The sequence below is a fragment of the Lissotriton helveticus genome, chromosome 5_1 (assembly GCF_964261635.1).
Source record: "Lissotriton helveticus chromosome 5_1, aLisHel1.1, whole genome shotgun sequence".
Lineage (NCBI taxonomy): Eukaryota > Metazoa > Chordata > Amphibia > Caudata > Salamandridae > Lissotriton > Lissotriton helveticus.
In genome coordinates, this window is record NC_136065.1 from 154927595 (window position 1) to 154950585 (window position 22991).

General features: G+C 44.7%; 1 protein-coding gene across 2 annotated transcripts in view; it reads right to left on the reverse strand.

The window, feature by feature from the left end:
• The window catches only part of COL5A1 (collagen type V alpha 1 chain), a 523191-nt gene that overhangs the window by 218825 nt on the left and 281375 nt on the right, over positions 1-22991 (reverse strand). For both annotated transcript variants that reach the window (XM_078641937.1, XM_078641938.1), the window contains exons 8-9: positions 21297-21479; positions 17105-17161 (exon numbers count right to left, since the gene is read on the reverse strand). In XM_078641937.1, coding sequence (XP_078498063.1) covers positions 17105-17161; positions 21297-21479 — 240 coding nt within the window. The remainder of the gene's footprint in view (positions 1-17104; positions 17162-21296; positions 21480-22991) is intronic.

A 22991-nucleotide genomic window follows, 5' to 3' on the forward strand; every position in this document is an offset into this window, starting at 1 on the left:
CTTACTCCCTGTGCGAAGGTGCTCACATCGAAAGTACACTCTTTTGAACTAGGACACACACAGGCTTCCCTGGCACAGGTGACAAAGATGTTGATGAGCCTAGGATGGACCATTGATGCACATATAGCCCCTGACCATAGTGTAAATGTGTTTCCCAAGGGATATGGTGTTATCAGTGAAGTTCTTGTGATTCCCAGGGGTTTCATCATTCCGATGGGGGGGTCAGTAACTGGCTCATTCTAACTCAGAAGCGGCTCATGGGGGCCTTGTTGAGCAGCTGGGTGATGACGATGTCACTGTGGCATCACATTTCCTTTAATAATGTCCGAGAGCCTAGTTTGAAGAATATTAAATGGTCATTCCCATGCAACCACCTACGGTTTTTTACAATAAGCGTTATCTATTAATAATAGTAGAAATTACTTTTTGCAGAAAATAATGATGTCTCTTTCCGGCAGATAATAAAAAGGAGAAATGTTTTCATTTCTTCAAATGTTTCCTTGCATGTGTGCTGCACAGTACAGCACACATCCAAAGTGAGAAAAGTTTTAAAGTTTGTCTAGGTATATTATTTTGTACTAGGAAGGTATCATTCCAGTACAAAAACTGGACGAGACGCCGACAACTTGGCACTTTGGTGCAAAGGCGTATGTTGCCCTGCGTTGTCTGATTGTGCGCCTGCACTAGGGAGAGACATGAACAGCACCACATCTGGGGGGCAGCATGAAAACATTTAGGGGCATATTACCAACGATTAGCGATATTTATCGCTAACTAGGCTTAGCAAACAATTTTTTATCGCTAAGCATCGCCGGAAATTATCGCTGAGATAACTTGCTATTAGCAAGGTTTATCTCCAAAGCGATACATTTTCTGGTGATAGCGTGAATATCGCTGAGAACACAGCGATATTCACGCATTAGTGACAAAATGTTCTTAGCCATGTTATCCACAACATGGCTAAGAACTGGTCTGAGCAGGTGTTAGTTTTTGGAGATATTCGCGCTTAGCGCGAATATTTACAACGCTACACCTGCCTTGTTAGTAGGCGATAGCGACGTTATCGACTGCTTTAAGTCGCTAACGGGTTGGGTATGCCCACTTTGCATGTCATTAGCGATAAACATCGCTGACATTCGAAGCGGGCCCCAAACCGCTCGCTATCGCCTAAAAGCTGCCGCTAACATCAGTTAGCGACAGCTTGCTAATGGGGCGATAGAATTATCACCGCTTAGCGGACGAAAACGGCCGCTAAATGGGCGATAATTGTCTATCCCCCCCTTGGTAATATGCCCCTTAGTTTGTATCTGGTGGATCACGTGACATTAGCAATCTCAGGTCAGGCTCTTTCTGCTTAAACAGGTAATGGCGATTTATGGAAGAAAGGAAAGAAAGACGGAAGGAACCCCCTTTCCACTGACTGCCACAATGGAAGACTGGAACCACAGAACACCGCAGCAGTATGTAACTAGACAGCAAATTCGTCGAAATGTTTTGAGCTTCAGCATTTTCCCAGTCACACGACCCAAAATACAAGAGAAAGGTGACAGCTGCGGTTAGGTGTGTGGGAGCAAAGGCCCCCTGAAGTGGGATGCCAGGTCTAACAGGCAAGGGACAGCCTGAAATAGGACCCTGCTGGAGGCCTCCTTCTGAAAACCCATCTTGTGAGAGAGCTGGGGGCGGAAGAGCGCGTGCTCAGCGAGGGAGGTCCGCTCCATATTAAGGCATCTTTGGCATCCTCAAATATTTATCCTTCTCTGTGTGCCATGTGTAGGCTCAGGCATCTGCAAAGCCTCCACGCTGGAGCTGAAGGCCAGATGTTTGCACGTGTTTGCAGCCTGTGGGGGGACTACAAGACCCACTGACTTGAAGAAACAAATCCTATTGTGATGCTAAGCTGCTGGGCTCATGCATTCAGCACCGTTTACATGGGGCATCCAGGGGAAAGGAAACACGTCGTTTCTCTCTCTCTACCTTTACACCCCAAGGCAATACCAACAATTACAAGGGATGGTATTTGCTAAGTGTTCCTATTCTCTGGATGTCTGGCTGTTTTTTAATGTTCAGTATGCTGCATAGTTTCTTGGTGTCTATTTAGATGGTGCTCTCCACAATGTCCTTATGCCTTCTGGTGTCTGGTTGGCTGTTAAAATAAACAATGACCCCCTGTTTCTACCCGTGCTTTTGGATTTTAAAGCCTGTAACTGTTCCTTTCTTTCAAGATTTCTGGTTGGGCTTTGAATTCCAGACAATATTTTTATTGATATCTGGTTTGGGTTCAGATTCCAGTGTGTTCATTTATTTCGTGATTGCTGGTTGGGTTTTAAATCTAACAATCAGGGAGGTAGCAAGACTACCATCGCCAGTCAAGGCAACCCCCATCTCGCACCCCATCAATCAGTTAAGCAGTAGAGAAACAGCTATAACTGGGGTGCAGTAGCCACTGCATCTAATGCACTATTTATAGCTATACCCCCTGGCAGCAATGTGCCTTTGTTTCTTCATGCCCGACTATGACGGAATGCCCCTTTTTTTTCTTAATGTCTCCCTTGTTTTTACATTGCACAATGTGCCTTTGTTTCATGAATTCACGTGCAAAATTCCACAGTGTCCTTTCGTTTCTTGATGTCTGTCTGGGTTTTAAATTCTGGGATGCCCCTTTGTTTCTCGATGTCTGGTTCTGTTCTGGATTCAGTCCAAGGGGAATTGGTAACAGGCACTGTGCGTGTGGTTGTTTGTGTCTAAGACTCAAGTAGCTAGGAGGAACATCGGAATGCGCATTCATAACAGGTGGGAAAGCCGAGGATAAAAGCTGTTTCTCCCTTCATTGTTGTTTCATTATGTTTGAAGGGAAACATATTTCGATTTGGAAAACACTAACGTGTTTCAGGCTAGATAAATATCCGGATTTTTCTATTGCAGGCTTGCTAAAATTAAAATCTGTAAATCTATACGTACAGTGTTTAGAAATTATTGGTAAGTATGCCCTTAATTTGTTTGAACATGGTAACCGGGCTCTGATTGGTTGGGAGGAAGGACTTGTTGCCAAGGATATTTAAATCTGAAATGCCTCATCAACCATCAATGTATTACATTGATAACTTGGATTTCCTTTAGGAAAACAACAATAGAATACCAGTTCAGACCATTAAGTAGATCCATCCAATCAGAACACATGTGTCATGAAGGATAAGAAGCAGGGCTCTGTCTTAAATCATTAGGCAATGAAGGGAGTTTGTGTGATTCCTTATTGACATAATCACATCAACTTCTGCAATCAGTGACAGGGAATAACATTTATAGCACTGACCTGTTACATAGCTTACTCAACCCACGTATCCGTAGGCCTTCATCCAATGTGTAATTAATAGGACAATTATACTAGTCTTATCAATCTATAAGGATGAATGGATGAGGTAGCCCTGGTGATAACTGAACCATTAGAATCCTCCTTCTTTGATTCTGGTCACCATAGGTGACAAAGGGTCAACAAGGAAAGAAACTATTTTGTAAACTCCAGGGATAAAGGTTTCTCTGAATATTGCTCAGTGGATGCTCCTCTGAATGGCTGACAAAGAAAGTCAGGAGCAAGAGGTCGTGATTTATTAAAAATCCAACAAGTCCTTAGGCAAAATCAAAGCTGAGTCAGAGGACCCGTTTGTCATTATGGAACAGGATATATATGTCTTTTAGATAATAACTACAAATTGCTCATCACATTCTCAAGTGCTGAAAGTTGAAGCATAAACCTACCCTAACATGCGGTGGGCCATTTACTGCACCCTTGTGTCCACCTTTCAGTCCTTGCCTTCATTTAAATCTGAGGAAGGATGTGGAACTGGGGTACCAAGATGAATGCTGATGTTCCTGGTGTGTTCTCTCCCTTTATTTCGTGGATCTTAGGAAGGTATGCAATAGGTTAGTTACCCGTAACAATAGGTGCACAGGCTGCACATTATTTGGCCACTTAGCGGTTTGGTCTGAAATCTTTTTCTGTGTCCCTCAAATGTTTATTTGTATGAAGGCCATATGAGAAGCCCCAATTCTGCAGCTTGTACACAGGGTTTTAGGCAGGTGTTAGTAACAGACTTTTCTTCCTGTGCCACCAACTAGACCCACTTTTATATTTATCTGATGCTGTAGCTACTGATCAATAGTGTCCCATTGTTGGTGTTCATATCTACTGAGAAGAGCATTGGAGTTGTCAATGCTTCACTGAGTTGTGGCCACCCTAGCACTCTTTTGCTAAACTGTACCGATACTTTTGCTATCCCTGTCAGGAAGCAGGCCAGCAGACACAGGTATGGTCACTCTTTTGTGTGCAATGGTGACAATGACTGAGCCTAGCAGTACCTGGAACTTTATGCATGTGTGTCCTCCAGGCATGGTTTGTATTTTTACTCCACCCTTGGGGTCTCGACGGGGGAGACGATCTTCACTACGGGGGAGTTTCACCGCGGTGGGTTTACAATGCAGGTTTTACAACGCAAGTCGTTTCAACGACTTGCACTGGAGGGCACTGTAAGCTAAGGAATAATACGATTTACTATCCAACACCTTCCCTACTGTACGTAGACTGGTGTTGGAATAGTAAATCGTACCATCCCTAAGTCCAGCACCCTCCTACACAAGTTGTTGAAATGACTTGCGTTGTAAAACCCACGTTGTAAGATACCGCGATCAACATAATCGCGTAGTATCATCATACATTCTCTCCACCGTCAAAGAGACTGGTTCCATCAAGGCCACCATGCCCTGTTGGGGCACTGGGAGTCACTGGTTTTCCCTTTGGAATGGATGTTGTCTCTTCAAGATGAAACAGGACTATTTTTCAGGTGTCCGGTGCTCTCTTGATAATCGCACATTATAATTAAAAGCCCTCAGTGGTGAAGTATGCATCTGTATCCTTCTTGGAGATTCTGCTTCTATATCATGCCATATGTCTTAACCCTGACTGGGCATTTGTGTGTGTAAGGCAATCTACTGACGCTCCTCCTGTTCAGGCAATGCAGGTGGGACGTAGTCTCCTCCTTCATGTTCTAACTGGTCTCTTGGTCTTTTTTGACCTATTTGGAATTCATTTTGCATGAGTTTAGTATCAGTCATAAACAACTCCCTTCGGAAGGCACTATAGAGCCATTACTTCAAATTCAAATACCCAATCAAAAGACTTTCGTACTCCCAGTCTGGAGTGATTTTAGAGATTGCAAGCACACAACTTGTTTCTTCTTTTTGGAGCAATGTAGCCATATTGGCTTTGAGGTATTGCTTCCTCTTTTTGATGTTGGCAGCCTTCTCCTTGGCTTCAGTGTCGACCATCAGCACACTCTTCTTCTTAATGGAACATGGAGTGTCTTCGTCTTTTGCTTTCCTCCAATCTCAATCTCCTTTCGAAGTCAAGGCTGAATTTGAAGGTTTGTCCATATTCATGCATCTTTCTTTTGACCCAGAGGCTCCTTGAAATTTTTGATTCCCTCGGCTGCCAATTGTTTTTCTGTTGGGTTCAAGTACGTTTTTGAAGCCCTAGAATCTAAAGCTGTAAAAAGCTTTCTTCCTACGGCCTATGCTTTTTCGGGGTTGAGAGGTCCTTTTTTCACCAATTCACTAATGTCTGTTTCCGTCTGTGCTGTTTCTTTCATGTCAGACCGACGCTATTCTCCTTGAGCCTTCTTTGTCTCCTCGAGTACATAGGAAACTTGCATCTTCTGAAACCCCTAGACCTTCAAAGAATATTACTCGCCTTATGCCATGGCATAGTGTGCCCAGTGGTTCACACTGTAAAAATCCTGCAACACTTGGTGCGACGACTGCATCAGCACCGTTATGATCTCTGGAACCAAAGGCTGTTAGCTACTGCACCGACCACAGAAAATTCCTCCGTTTGACATGGAGGAGGCAAAACCTCTCAAAGGATCAAGAACTTCTAAATAGAACCAGTTACTGAGACTCAGCAAGCTAACCTAAATGCATGGCCGCTGTGTAGTGAAGCAGGAGTATGCAGAAACCATTGGTGGATCAAGGGAATCCAAAGTGTTATTGACCATTGGAATTCTACGTGGAGTCGGCAGTCCCGTTGTCAGGTAGGAAAATTTCTTAAACAACATTTCTATGAAATCCTGGAGCTGTTCTCGTTGCCTGCACCGTGGAGCTATTTTTGAGTACATGTGTGCATTCATGTGCTTGCTGATTGTGAGTTTGCTAGGCCACTATACTTTGTACTGATGACCTAAATAAGATCAGGCTCTCGTCTGGGTGTCATCAGTAGAGTCTTGAGATGGTCCCTTGGGATCACTCCACTACAGGGGTCACATAAGTGCAAAATGAACTTCCTCTCCCTGTCTGTTCTGACACTGTGGAAGCCAAGAAATAATAAACTGCTGAGGAATGGAACCTTTGGGAATTTGTACCGATTTATTATTTAAATCCTGTTAAAGAACATGTGCATCTAATTGGGGCATGGGCCCCTAAATGATTCAGCCAATGTATAATTTGGGAGTTGAGTGCTTTATCAGTGAGGGAAGGACTTTGCAGAGCCAGTCAGGGTTATATTAGGCAAAGTCTCTTGGGGCCTCAGCAGCCATATGCACACGCATTCTGCACCCAAGGGCAACTTGGTATTACTTCTAAACACTTGTGCGACCCCTTCTGTAATACAGATGATGTCAGCCCACATGTCTAGCCAGTATAAAATCAAGGAAGTGTTCCCTCATTTGGACGAGGGCATGCCCCATGTAAATGAGTGGGACCTTTGCCTCTGCACCTGAGGGCTATTACAGACATGGGCACAGACGCAAAGAAGCAGTTAGTAAATGAACATACCATATGTTACAGAATGGTGGGGCTCAGTCAGTGCCAATGGTGTTGCCCTAGATAACCCCCTGCAGGTGGATGCAGCTACTCTCTTCTCTCACCTGCAGGGCGAGCTCTGTTACACTATATATTGAAGGCCTGGTTGCAGCCTCCAAAGTGAGAGGCAGACCGACAGCTTCAAAACGACAGTCCACATTTCACTATTTCACAGATACCATAACAGGATAATGGGGCAGATTTATGTTGGGAATGCGCCACGTTTGCGTCACACAACTGCGGCGTAAACGTGGCGCATCCCTACGACCCATTTACAACGTGACGCATCTAGGCAGATGTGTCACGTTGTAAAGCCCTGTGCCACTTGTGGGCATTCCGGCGCAGGGTGGGCGTTCCGGGGCAGGTGCGCCTCGCAAAAGTGGATGAGTGAAATCTATAAGATTTCACTCAGTCACTTTCAGGCCAATGCTGCGTCAAAACCCTGCGCCTGCCTGAAGCAGGCGTAGGTCTTGACGCAGCATTGTATAGATGGGGCACCCCCGAGCCTTGCTGGAGCTGCGTCGCGCTTGCGACGCAACTCCAGCAATGCGCCACCTTTACGGCACAGATGCGTCACGCATCTGTGCCGTTTTTGCCCCATGGTGCGCCGCATTGTAAATGCAGTGCACCATGGGTGGCGGAGCAGCGGCGCAAAATAACTGGCGCATCCCTGGGGATGCGCCAGTTATCATAAATCTGCCCCGAAGTTTGCAGCTTGGCTGGGTTATAGTATTAACTATAATAGAGTACACTGAACTGGTATGCACCCGATGAGCATAGTTAAAGGTGCAACATGGTGCAGATCTGGGCAGTGCACACTATACATATTACAGGACCTTGTGAGAGGGCCACAAGACAAAAACTATACCTAAACTATGGTGCTTCTTAATCGTAGAATACACCGGCACAGAGAGCACATTGCAGGTAGGTTGGCAACTGCTGGGAAATTAAAGAGGACCAGGAAGCAACAGATAACCCTTATCTCAGAATTAGAATGTTTTATTTGAAACCCTAGTTCGAGCCACAAGATTATGCTTTCATAATTATCTAATCGGGATTCTGTTCAGATCCAGCTCCCACACCCCTCACCTGTCCCTAAATACAGCTTTCCTCCCCCTCAGAAGGAAGACTGCTTCACATGGATGGCACCCAGCGATTGGCATAACCTGGGGATTTATTCATAGCCCTGACTAGTGTCAGGGGGTCCCTCTAGTTAAAATGGGCCACAACAGAGCCTGGCCTCTAAAGGCCTTCAGGTGGGGAGCATGCCTCCTCTATCACAGTGCCACGGTGTTAACATGCCCACTCCCTGCTGAGGTAGGTGTGATCCAGCATTTCCTCATATTTACAGATCATCTTCGCCAGTCTTCTCACCACGTGCTGTAAAATAAATGGAGTCCAAAGTTGATCCACAAAGGCTTGATCCAAGCCTGTTTTTTGGAAAACGTTTTGGGGGAAAGTTTTTTTTCTTTTCAGAAAATAATGTTTTATTTGAGTGACATGTGCAGGAGTCTTTGCTATCCTGCTAAACCTGAGTGTGCACTACTCGTAACTTTGACTGTATGTTCAGCACACATGTTCTCAAGATATACATGATGGGTCACCACCGTATGCTTCTAGTGGAATGAATTAAAATACATGCTCTCACTTCTGCCTTGGCTAAATTTCCAGGTGAAAGATAAGAGAATGGTTAATTTTTCTCAGAGATGCTGCGGATTCCTGGAAACAACAGCGGAAAAAGAAATCTGGCCATGATGTCGAGATGTTAAAGTTTGAAGGGATCTGGTCAATGTCATGTCCTTTTGGGTCGGATTACGCCAGCAGCGCCAGCAAGTCTGAGATTCTCCTCTTTGGCAGGGATCGTGAGCTGTGGTCCGACCAGTGCTGGCCGGATCGCCTCAAGCCCGCCCCTCGCCCTAAAGAGGCAGTGAAAAACCTGGGCGTATGGTTCGATAGTAATCTGTCCTTTAAGAAACAGTCGAAGGCGGTCGCAAGGACCTGCTTTGGACTCTTACATGGTCTCAGACCACTGCTCGGTTTCTTTCCCCCCAAGGTGCGACAGACTATCATCCAGGCATCCATTGTGTCCAGACTGGACTACGCTAACTGGGATGAATGTCCGTACAACGCAATCTTTTAGATCGCGGTACGTGACAACGCTGACATTACAATGCAAGTTGTTACAACGACTTGCATTGGAGGGCGTGGATTGTGAAATATTATCATTTTATATTCCAACACCAGTCCACGTAACAGTAGGGAAGGTGTTGGAATATAAAATTACAATATTCCTTATACAACAGCGCCATCCAGCGCAAGGCATAGTAACGACTTGCGTTGTAATGGCATAGTTGTAAAGGCAACGCGGTGTAAACACCGCGTTGTAAACGATGTTTCCCCCTAACTGTCTCTATTTGGGCGCCAACAAAGTGAGCATTAAACGCCTTCAGAGGGCTCAGAACGCGGCGGCTCGGCTTTTGGTTGCTCTGCCTAGATCGCACTCAGTTGCCCATGTGCTTCCTATACTCCATTGGCTGCCAGTTGAGCGATGTATTGAGTTCAAGGCACTTTGTTACTCTCACAAGATTCTGGCACGACAGGCCCCGCCAGGGCTATTCCATCTGCTGGAGTACTATGAGCCGGAACGCCTGCTTCGGTCTGCGGATCTTGCTCTGGTCCGCGTCCCACGCATCTGGAGAGCGAGGGCCGGTGGCCGTTCCTTTGGTTATCTGGCCGCAAATCTCTGGAACTCACTCCCTTTCTCCATGAGAGTAATGTCGAATCACTTGGCATTTCGTAAAACCTTAAAAACCTCGTTCTTTCCCTGCAAATAGTTTATCTGTTGTTATTCACTAACTGGCTCTGGTCCTTGGGGTTCTGATAGCTCTGGGACGCCTCGTCGCTGTGGCAGCTACGCGCTCTACAAATCCTAAAATAAATAAATAAATTACAGGCACAGACTTGGGCTGATGCCCACGGTATTTCCTTTGCAGCAAGGGTGGTCAGCAAGGATTGTTCCACGCACACCACAGTCATGCCAGATTTTTCAGGGTATCGAAATAAAGTTAACAAAAGAAATAACAATAGCTAAACTCAATGGAAATCATTTACACAGTCAATGATTCTCCTGACGTGACTTTGGCCCTCGTAGACTTACACTAGAACCCTTGCTTTACGGATGATGGCAGAATTGTGCAAAACATGATCTATAGCTCCACTGTGCAAAATGCTACTGTGAGGTTTTCATGAAAATGTACAAGCGGACATGTTGCCTTAGTAGCTATTTGGCCCGATTTAGAGTATGGCAGGAGGATTGCCAGGTCACTGGAGACCAGGGCCTCCCCTCCCCTTGCTGCCACATTTAAAGATCCCCTCCAGGGGCTCTCTGTCCCTTCAGCAGACTTATAACAGGCAGCTCCACTGCCAGCACTGAAGCTGTGCCGAGCAGACCTGTGTTTGATGCATCCGCTCTGCATTTTTTGTTTTTGTTTTTTAAGACACAAACTCCCAAAGGAGAAGTCAGTTTCTTAATACAAAAAAACAACGCCTTAATGTGCAAGATCACTGTGTGGTCCCAGGTAGGAAAATGAGTGACGCGGCAGTGGCAGTCACTTTGACTCGATGACCCAGTGGTAGACAGGCCCTCGGGTATCCTAGATATTGGCTGCTGCAGCCAGAGGGTGCTGCTCTGGTGTAAACTCAGTACCAAATCTGAAAAAAGATGAAGAACTGCGCGTTTTGCGAGGCACTGGCACTGCCCATTTCAACCAATGCTCCAGCTCAGCCACACTCTACAGGACCCTCTTGGTGCTACACCTGGATTCGCAACCTGAGCAAATATTGTGATCCTGGGCAAATAACTTCACCAACCCTACCTCATGTCATAATTCTCCATCTCTCAAAATAGGGAGCGCATAGAAATGTCAGATTTCCAGGTTAACTACTTAATACATAAATGACCTTCATTTAGATTAATTGTATGGATCTCCTTGAAATTTGGCGTGCATCTGTCACTTCCCCCTGTTTTAATGGTTCTATCCCACCTACTTCTCTCTACTCCCAGAACCTTTGCTTCTTTAGAACCTATGTAACTACTACTTACTATGAATGGAGTTTACGCTGAATTAACAGACCGGCTCTAACACATTGTCCCTGGGCTTAAAAGGAAGTCATACCTGCTGAACTACATGTTCCAACCACTAAACACTAAGACCAGTTAAAAGAAAGACAGCCCCCATGCCAGTTGTAAGTGGTGGCATGGATTTTGCGGAAGGCCCTTTTAAGTACCTTAAACACAACCCTTTTATTAATAATGGTAGGAATGCAGATATTAAACACTACAGCTGCACTTATTGCCTGAAGACTATTTCTTCTGGAAATATGTCCATCTGGTCCCCATAGCTCAAGTTTTACCCAGAAAGCTTATTATTCGTTGAAGCAGTTCCCACCTCCATCACATAGAGCATCTGAGCCACCATGAAATGTCATTATGGTGGGCCAGTTGATCCTTTTTCGTTTTCTAAAGCCACATGCCCGAAGCACAAGTCTTTAAAGATTTACAAATGTGCCTATGGGGACTTAAGTTATAGACACCCGCACCACTCTAAGTAGGGCAGACGGGTCATCTCCTTTTTTCGGGCAGATGTCTTGCACCGGAGAAGCTCTGGATAAGGCTTTAGTCATTTTAGAGCCGTCCCCTAAACATTCAGGAAATGGTTAAAGCCCAACTGTTGAATACAAAGTGGCAGATTTACATGAAATTGACACATCTCTGCATTTTAGCAGAGATACGTCAGTTTAAATGCGTCGCACAAAAAAAACCTTGCGCCACCATGGATGCGTCGTAATTACAATGCGGTGCACCGTGGCGCAAGGATTGACAGATGCGTCACGCATCTTTTGGCATAAAGGTAGCGCATTGCTGGAGTCTACGCAACTCCAGCAGTGCTCAGGAATGCCTCTTCCTATTGTGCTGCGTCACTCCTTACACCTGCTTTAAGCAGGTGTAAGGTTTTGACGCAGTGGCATCATAGAAGTGATGCAGTGAAATCTTGTAGATTTCACGGCGTCACTTTTACGAGCCTTTCTTGCATCGGAACGCCCACCATGATGCAGGTATAATGTGACGCAGGGCTTTACAATGTGACACATTTCCCTAGATGCGTCCCGTTGTAAATGTGCCACAATGTGGCCATTGTTTACTACACTGCTGCGTCACAAAAGTGACACACCGGCGGGTGTAAAAGTGTTGCAGGGGCTTGTAAATCTGCCCCAAAAGGTTTAGTGAAACATACAAGTCTTGAGCTACTCTCCGGAATCTTATATAGTCAGGGCTTAAAATAAGCAATATATATCGATAAGGGATGTCTTGGAAGGGGTTGCCTGTCAACATTGAGGGGGCATCTGTATGAAGGGCACGTGATGCTGAATAATTGTCCGCCATTTTGTTTTTTGTCTACTTAGGAGTTTCTGTTGCTTTCCGGCAGAGATGCCTAACACACTCCGCCAATATGTATTTGCCAGGGATTTTCTGATGTTCGAGGTAGCCTGTAGTATTTGTATTATATATAATGACGTGCCACTACTGATGTAGAGACACAGGTTCTAGATCTAATGCGTAAGGCAGAGAGTGAAAGGTTTTGAGATTTAGTGCGTTTACTTGATAAATTTGCGCATATTCACATGCAACCTACTAAGACAGTTTCATGAATGAAACGGAAGTGGTTGGGTTGGAAAACAGGCAAAGCACTTGAAGGGTATCCGACAGATCTACTTTCCAGCCCGGCCTCTATGGCTTTCCACAGTAATTAATACTATGGTCATTGGTGGCCACACAGTAGCTTAGGAGACTGCTGTGCCCCAGAAATTCCACAGGGTGGCAGCAGAGCCTAAGCAGTCTGGCGTTCCTCCCTTGGTGCGGCCCACCACAAGACAACCCCCTAAAAGGTGAGGTAGAGAAGTAGCAGGTCTGGTGATAGCAGCAATGGGAGGGTAGCCCAACCCAGACCTATCAAAATGTTCAAATCAACCCCGTCCCCTCCCTTTCTTCCTTTCACTTCATTTTCACTCTCTTTCCTCTTTCTCTCCCCGACTCCTTTTGCCCTCCAAGAGCTCCGTCTCGCGAGGCTGGGTGGAGGCGTCCTGTGTAACGTGGCGTACATTCTGGCAAGCCGTGGCAATGTTCTAGAGCCGCAGCCCAGAGCTCTCCTGGAGCCAGACCCAGAATCCCTTCACAGCAGCTGCTGAGCTTGGGAGTGTAACAGCGCCTCGTGCAGTGCTTGAGCACTGACACCGCCAGAGGCTGTCCTTTAAAAGGCGCGTGCACAGCTGCCAAGTAACTTGCAATCACGTGGAATATTAGCCAGAGCTCCGAAACGGCTCATAAAAACTGGTCCTGCGTGAAGATTTGGGGGCAGATTTACAAGAAAGTGATGCATCTTCACAGATGCGTCAATTTCCCTGTGCCACTTTGAGACACCCTTGTGCCACTATGGATGCACCGTATTTACAATACGGCACACCATGGCACAATGATTGACAGATGCGTCAGAAATTCTGCGCATCTGTTGACGCCAAAGTCACGCATTGCTGGAGTCGTGTCGCAAGCACGACGCAACTCCAGCAATGCAGGGGAATGCCTATCCTCATTGTGCAGTGTCACTCCTTACGCTTGCTTCATGCAGGCATAAGAATTTGACGCAGTGGCGTTCTAGAGGTGGCGCAGTGAATTCTTGTAGATTTCACTGCGTCACTTCTACGAGGCTTTTTTTGCGTTGGAACGCCTACCCTGCATACTAGGGGGCAGATTTACAAGCCCCTTACGACACTTTTACGCCGCTGTTGAGTCACTTTTGTGACGCAGTGGCAGCATAAACCACGCGCCACGTTGCGACTCATGTACAACATGACGCATCTAGCCAGATGCGTCACGTTGTAAAGCACTGCGCCACATGAAACCTGCGTCAGGTTTCATGTGGGCATTCAGACACAATGTGAGCGTTCCGTCGGAGGAAAGTCTCGGAAAAGTGACGCAGTGAAATCTACAAGGTTTCACTCAGTCACTTTTCCGACACCGCTGAGTCAAAACCTTGCGCCTGCTTGAAGCAGGCATAAGGCAGCATGTTTGAGATAGGCAGGGTTGGAACAGTGCAGGAGTTGTGTCGCGCCCGCGACACAACTCCTGCACTGCCCAACCTTACGCCAGCAGATACGTCATGCATCTGCCTATCCATGTGCCACGGCTCGCCGTATTGTAAATGCAGCGCATCCATGGTGGCGTCCGGGTAGTTTTGCGTGATGCATCTTTCTTGGCGCATCCCTGCTAATTTGCAGGGATGTGCCAGAAGTTGTAAATCTGCCCCATGATACCTGACGCAGGTATAATGTGATGCAGGGCTTTAAAACGTGACGCATCCCCCTAGATGCGTCACATTGTAAATGGGCCAAACTTTTTACGCTGCTGCTGCGTCACAAAAAGTGACGCAACTGTGGCACAAAAATGACACAAGGGGCTTGTAAATCTGCCCCTTGGTCTCTACTTCTAACAAACGCATGTGCCTACCAGTCAATAATTCAGCCCATATGCACGAACAAGAACACCCTCTAAAGCATGCACACAACACACATGCATACAAAGAGGCTCGCTGTATGTAATATGCCCAAAAACGGGTGCTTCTACAGACAGCATCAGGCACCTCGCAATCTGAGGGGTGCATCTGACCAGGCAAAATTTACATCCAAGGAATTGATGATCTGCCAAAAGGTGTCAACTTCATGGAGAAACACTGTCAAAATCACCACAAATTGGCATTTATTCACCGATTCAAGCAGATATTAAAGAAATCTGGCAACAACAGAAGAAAACTTGCATTGTCAGCCCCAGGCATGTGGTGAGGTAGACCATCGATCTGGTCATGGCAACAATTTAGGGGCATATGTACAAGGAAATGTTGGAGCGCAGAGCTGCCCCAAATTTTGCATTGCCGCGCTCCAACATTTATAAAATGCAGGGATGCACTGTATTGCCAACAATACAGCACACCCCTGTGTCTTCCCAAGCACTGGCGCTAAAGTTAGCTGCCTAGTGCCAACGCAGGCCCCCTTGCACCATAGTGCAAGAGTACTTACGTTGCACGGAATGATTGTTTATGTGCAAGAAGGTGTCCTTTCCTGCACATTAACAATCAATAATGGTGATTTGTTACTTCTACGTGTGCTGCATTGTGCAGCACACATAGAAGTAGAAAATTGTCATTATTTAATGATTGTTTATGTGCAGGAAGGGACACCATCCTGCACATAAAAAATTATTAATGAAGTTTTGCTCTTTCTATCAGAGCTGCAGAATGCTGCATACCTAGAAAAAGCAAAAAAGATGAGAAATAACAGTATTTCTCCTCATTGCACCATTCTAATGCCTGCTCTTGCATGGCATTACGTTTTGGTGCTGCCTCAGATTTACACATCCTTGTAAATCTGGGGCAGTGTCAAAAAGCAATGGGTGTTGCGGTGGAACGCTCACAGCAACACCCATTGTGCACTCCTTTCACGAAAAGTGATGTTCATAAAGGGGCCTTATTGACAGGGCAGCGTTAAACCACTCAAAATGGCTTAGAGACACTTTGTAAATATGGAGAAGGGCATAGCCCCACCAGAACGTCGCTAAAAGTGACATTCCGGTGGCGCTATCCCCTTGTGAATATACACCTTGGCGTCTGATTGGTGGATAAACTAAGGGCTTAAGATACCATATTTTACAATCCAGTTCTGCTTTTTTGCAGGATTATTGTAGAAGTAAGTCTGGATTTGCATCTGAGCACTTCTCAGTTCTGCACCTTCAGCCCCCGAGATCCTTCCTCAATGTTCTACAGTAGCTTAAAGAGCAAGTCTGCTGACACCTGTCCATCAAAGATGAGCTGGGCCGACACAGTGTTTGCCAACCAAGGTTTATAAAGCTTGACAATACCTGCCACACCCTGGCTGGTGCTAGCCCAAGACACTGCCCAAGGAGCCAAATGGGAAAGCTGTGCCTTTGCATAGATTTCCCATATAGCGCTCCTTGTTGGAGGGGGGGGGAGGAGGGGTAGATTGTACCTTCACTCAACTTAAATAGCAACTTAAATCCACAGATACTCTTCAAAGTTGTTAAAACATTTCCTATGCGCTACTACAGCAAGTTCGGAAGAGCAAACTAAGGGCCATATGTATCCAGCGCTAATGCAGTCGCAAACGCCGAAATTCGCAGAATTTTGGCGTTTGAGAACGCATTAGTGCTAAATGGTATGTATCAAAGAAATCTGCGTGCAAAATAAGGAATCACAAAATTTGCGATTCCTTATTTTGCGATTGCATTTTAGGAATCGCAAATTTTGCAATTCTTTAAATGCAATGTAAAAGCATAAAAAAATGCAAATTGGCCCTAAGGAATCGCAAATTACTACCAACTTCAAGTTGGTGGTAATTTGCGAATTCCTTGAAAAATGCACTTTTACGCATTTTTCATAGTGCAATGTGAAGCACAAGCATGTATGTGCGCCACATGTGCACCCATGCTTATTTCAGGGGTGCAACAGGGTGTCCTGTGGACACCCCTGCACCCTTGAAATTATTCTCAATTTGCGATTCTAAAATTGCGAATCGCAAATTGAGAATAACTTACCATTCATTCCTATGGGCCTCCTGGCCCATAGAAATGAATGGGAAAGTATTCCTTAATTGTGATTCGCAATTTGCTAATCGCAATTAAGGAATACTAAGAAATCGCTAAAAAATTGCGATTTTGTACATACATCCCAATTTGCGATTCTCAAATAGCGCTTTCTAAAAAATTGCTATTTGAGAATCGCAAATCAGGTTGTTGATACATATGGCCCTAAACCCCGAACTATGATGAAGTGTTAGACACATAATCTGTCTTTCTGAGTCATCCAAGCCTTTCTGTCTGTTTTTGGAGCTTGGTCGGCTCAGCATCACTCTCCTTCAATCACAGGTTTGTGTCTGACCAGGCAAATTTGCATCCAAGTAATTCAATAATGGATCCGACAAAATCAGTTCCTGTTATGTTTTTTTGGGATGATACAACCAAGACTACACCTCAGCTCGCCCTTGTTGGCAAAGTAGCAATCTCCCCCAGATGTCAATAAGAACTTCATCTGGCTTTTTAAAGCCTCCCTGCCCCTAGAAACCCAAATTGGAACCCCAACACCTAGAAGCAGACATAGGTTTGCCCCCATACATCATACATCTCACTGACACTTACCGGCTCGATGATAGCTGGCTCGCCTTTCTGCCCCTTTTCTCCTCTTGGGCCATTTACCTAAAGAGAGTGCAGGCAATGCTTAGAAAGTGCTTTAGTCATGACAGAAACAAACATGCAGCTGCAGAAAGACAAATATTTATTCCTATCCCAGCTGTTACGCGCTGATACAGCAGATTAATCTAACGCTGGCCGTCCATCTGGAGCCCAACTTTGGTTCCACCCTTGACTTCCCATGTCCAGCCAGCACTTCAGGCTTTAGTGTGCAATGCAAGGATTGCACGGGAAAGGGAAGCCAAGGGGACAATGCCTGGTGCCTAGCTGACTTAGGAAACTCCAGAGCTATCAGTTCTGGAATGAAAACTTTAGATTTCTATCTTGCCCATGAATACAGGCAGAACAATGTGTGCCAGGCTACCTGGGCACAAGACATGGCAGAGCATGGAATAGAGGCTTTCTGCGTATTGTGCTATGTTGGTGTTCACATTGTTCTAATGGATAAGCTGTGATGCCACTGGAACCCTGCTTCCATTCTTTCTCCTTGTCATGCACTTGGAGCTCTCGTATGGACTGTGTTAGGGCGCTTTGTTATGACGTCATTGTGCCAGACATTCTGTCCCATTGAAAGCATGTTAACACAATACTGGAGACTGGGACTGTCATTGCTTGACAGGGAAGCAAAATGGAAATTGTGTGAGTGGCGAAGGTGGAGAGAGAGCTTGAGAAAGCTCCTGGAGGCTAGTGAGTGAGAGGAAAAGATAGAGAGAGAGAAGATAGAGTCAGCTAAGAAGTACGTGAGTGAGAGGCCTTAAAAAAGATCATAAGACATAGTAGGGGCCTGACAAAATTAGATAGAGACACATAGTGCTAGAGAGAGCTGGAACAGGCTAGAGAGACAGATATCGGAAGGAGAGATATCGTGTGTCAGAGAGGAATCGATAGAGAAGTAGAGACATAGACAGCTCTCAAGACGATGATGGGCTGTAGACAGCTATCGTGAAATGTAAAAAGATCCACTGTCTGTCGTCTGCCCCGACAACCACTGCTGAATCCCCTCCCCACCCGGCCTATTCTAGAGAATGACACATCTGGTTAAAAGAATGAGGTGAAAGGATTATTATATTGTATCAGATGCTACAACCAGACACCAGAATTGCTAAGGAAAAAGTGAGAAGCTTGTGATCTGTGCTTTGAGTCAAATCAAAAGGGTACCCACCAGAGCCGTGCAGGGGCATAGGCGCTCTAATCATGTGTAGCACCAACACAACTTCCTGCAAAGAGCTTGAATAAAACCAGTGAAGGCCCTTTCCGTGCCTTCTCTAAAGCCCAGAAATGAGGCCGCCAGCTGAGTTGGACAGGCTCATTGTCATGTTATGTTATGTTACATGGGTATTTGTATAGCGCACGTACACCAACAGGTTTCTTGGCGCTGGGGAGTCTCATGGAGGAACAGATAAGCAGGGTAACAGCTAATTATAGGCCAAGGTGAACAACCAGGTCTTGAGTTGTTTCCTGAACCGTAGATAATCGACCTCAAGTCTGAGGAAGGCAGGAAGTGCGTTCCGGAGCTTAGGACCCAAAAAAGAGAACCGGGTCCCACCAATGCGTTTGCGTCTAATTCTAGGCATACGAGAAGATTTGACTACCAATTGGTGCAAGCGTTAACTAGTACTTAAATGGGCCTTCAGGGAACGAAAGTTTGAGGGACAAAACTCATCTGCCTGGTGGGGACCCTAGTAACTCGAATAAAAAGTAACCCTTAAAGGTTGAGGATCCAGCTGCCCTCGCAAATGTTTGTGGGAATATTCACCCAATGTGTTACCAATTGTTTGGTGATCATTAATGGTGATCAGCATCTTCTCCCATACGGGTCTCACAATAAAGTTTGGAATAACTATCAGAAGCGTCTGCATAAACTGATGTGCCATTACCAGGGGTTGTGCAAAAAGGTAAAGTTTTGCTCAACAATTCTGTGACTGATTAGTTTAAAACTTTGAAATCTTTGTGAACTTCAAGATGTATACAAAGCATGGCACCAGAATACTGTGGGCCAAATATCACCTGACAAAAAGATTGTGTTCTTAATATCATTACAAAAATATCACCCTTTTGGTGTTAAAGATAGAAAATCTAGCCCCATTGGGCCGATATTTTTTTAATAATATTTAGAGTACAACATTCCTGCTAGACTATATTTTTGTCAATGATATACTGACATACAACCTTTTTAATACAAAAAATAGCAGTAAGAATGATGAACATCAATTCACAACAGGCCGGAAGTATCGGAAGTGACATTACACGCCATTTGACGTTTAAGGTCACCCACCCACATGCTTACACATACACACAGAATCACACATACGCACTCTCTCTCACATGAACATACTCTCGCCTGCAGGCATGCACACAACATAAATGCATAGCCTTTTCTCCTTACCTCTACTGGCAGGGAGGATCAAATTACAGCTAATTGTATTCCATTTTTTATTACACTAATAATGCATAATATAATATTATTTCCTATTAGCGTAATAAAACAAAATGATAATAAAAAAATTGAGATTGGAGCCCCAACCGATGTCCAAAAGGATGAGCTGGTTCTGTGTTACTGGCACTGATTTTCCTCCCTCTGAAGCCAGGGGTCACAAATGCAGTGCCAGGGGTTGCAAGGGGCAAGCCACGGGTCGCATCTGTGACCCCTGGCGACCACTAAATGACGTCCATGGTAAGAATATCTGCTAAATGCAAGTGTCAAGGATGTAAACTTTGCAGAAAACTTCATTTTTTGTCCATAGAATTACCTCACAAAGTTCTATCACAAAAACCTTTTATCTACCAAAATCTGTTACCACAAGTGAAGCTGATCAAGATGATTTAATCATGCACTTTACAGACTTTTTGCCAGCAGAGCATGAAGTTTAAAGGTTCACAAGTCACTAGCCAGCATACTAGAAATTATGCCTGTTTTTGATGACTGTATTATCAAGTAGGGTTGAGAATTTGCAGGAAGGAAAAGACCAAAAAAGAGGCCCTCTCCCTTAGTCTTCTCAGAATCTGGAATAACATCCCTATCAACATTAGAATTGCTCTTGCCCACCTACAATTCAGTCCAATAGAGAACTGCAGAGACACCTTTCCTAAGAACACCACCACCCTACACAATGGGACTCGTCAGGAACATGCCTTCCCCAACTAAATTGGCTTATTATAAATACTCAAGTATCCAGCCCCATTGTAAAATCTCTATTGCTCCTCAGCGAGGTTTGCAGTATCTAAATGTCACAAGACATGCACACACATACATACATACTACATACATACATACACACACATGAACTGAACCATATAGTTGGTCTTGTGCGATTACGAGAAGGAGGGACGTGTTCAAGAACACTTGTATTTTGTATATGGTATGGGAGCTCTTTCTGGTGTATGCATTAACAAGTATATCCAATGGGAATGTAATTAAAATATAAAACTAATAATGTTTTCTTAAACAAAAAAAAAAGAAAGGAAAGTTATTTGAGTGCTTTATGTAAAACAGGATAATTCGGTCCTTACTCTTCTCCGGCTGGTAAAGCTAGAATTTGTGCCCGAATCAGGACTACAGAGTGTGTGAAGTCCCTGCACATGGTGGTTTTTCTCTCAACAAATTATGCCAAGAAATCCAGGTTTTGTACCTTGGAGGAACAAGATTTTATCGCATTAACCGCCATTTCTAGGCGTGGAACTTGAAAACGGGAGGTAGAACCCCACCTGGTAGATAATGCACTATACAAATAAAGGGGCCTCTTTATGAAGCTTTAACCGCATGCGTGCGGCATGATTCCCCCCCGTACGCTGGATTTTGCGAAAGCGCACTTTGCATGACGAGCTGGGCTCGTCATGAGCGTGCCAGGAGGCTATCTCATGACGAGCCCAGCTCGTCATGAGCGTCGAAGGGGTTAAAACCTAGTGTACAATATTAAAGTGTTTCAGGGGTGATGAGATATTGGCATTGAAAGTGCAGAGTTGTAGATGGGAAGGAGCATGCTAAGAAAGAACTGTTTCTTTGTGACTTTGAACAATTATTTTCCTATCACAAGTGGTCATTGACAAAGGATAAGCAAGTGTGAATATGCGTGCGACTGAATAGGGGACACCCTCTGTGCAGGGTAATGTCATCAAGGCCTGATGCCTCCCTTTGACTTACCCCTTCATATTCAGTCTCTTGGTTAGCAGGGAGACCACCCAGGCCAATGTCAGTTGTAGAGGTAGGCTTATCGAAATAGTCATCATAATTGATGGTCTCATACTCCTGAATGGTTTCTTCGGTGAAATCTCCATTAGCGTCGACTTCTTTGTGGACGGTGTCAGACCCATCGACCACCACTCGCTGGGAAAATAGCAAATAGTGATATTTATCAAAAACACTGTTCATGGGACAGAAGATGTAAGGCTCAGTGCATGATCAAATAGACATGAAAAATAATGAACAAGAAAGATAAGTTATGGAAGGATCACATGGAGGAACAGACTGGAACAATTAAAGTACAGATTGAGTCACAAAATTAAAAGGTCAGCAAGAAATAAAGCAACTCAAGGTAAGTCTGAAATGGACACACCACAGGAACTCTGACACTTCTAAGGTGGAAGCATTAGGAAATCTTAAGTGTTATCCTTTTCTGGACTTTGCCCTGACTGTAACTGTTTCTTAGTGTATAACTGAGCCTCATTGCATGTGCAAAGGGGGCAGAGCCTGCTAATATTGCTAACAGCCAAGAGTTTTCTTAGCCTCCATGTTCACAAATCACATTGAGCTTTATAGTGAGTGATTACACTGTGATTTCAATGCATAGGATTTGGTAGGAGCAGGTATTCACCTTTTATCAAATACAAGTATGCTGCACCATGAGCTGGTGTGCCACTCAAGGGTAGAACATAATGGCAAGTGTTAACTGTGACCGGGCATGTCTAAGGTTTGTGTGGGTTAACTGTGTCTCCTACTTTATTAGTAGGGACCAGTGATAAGACAGAGACTCCTTTACAGGACAAATTTGAGAGAAGATTCTTGTAGAAAAGATTAATCCTTTTCCAGGGACTCTCGCTTCTTAAAAAAAGACCCAATTCACTGCAGCAGTAAGAGTCCTACTGATCCCCTTAGATGGGCAATACAACAGAATATTGTTCCCAACATGTCTGTTAACAGCAGCAGCCACCCACTCCACTTACATGTCTGAATCATATTTTTTAACACTCATCCCATTAGTTGCCTGGGATGTATGACATTACAACGCATGCTTTTACCACGCATGCTTTTACATCGCAGTTTTTACAACGCATACCATTACAACACATAGCGCTTTGGGGTGCTGGATAGTGAATAGTTTAATTTACTATTCCAACTGCAGTCCCCGTGGATAGTAGGGAAGGTGTTGGATAGTAAATTAAATCTATTCCCTATCCTAGAGCGCCCCCCAGCGCAATGCGTTGTAATGGTTTGGGTTGTAAAAGTTGCGATGTAAAAGCACTGCGTGGTAAAAGTTGTGTTGTAAAGGATGTTTCCTGTTGCCTGTGATGGGGGGTGCTAAATTCACATTTCTGGATTGTTCATCAGGACATTGTTTTGCCACAAGCAATCATTTCTGTTTAAAAATTGATTTACATCCCTTGACACCTGTGCTCTACTTGTATCTTATGATCAGGATCTATACCACAAATACGTTTTTTACACTTGTCTCAGAACCCAACTGTTACACTCAGCTTAAGCTGACGGGTCTTATCTTGTGTACGCTTCTTTAGCCTTATAGTCACAAGAGGCTATTTTGGTGACGAACGATGCACTCAAGTAGGCTTATCTATTATAATACATAACATAACAAAGATAAGATAAAATAAAATAAGGTAG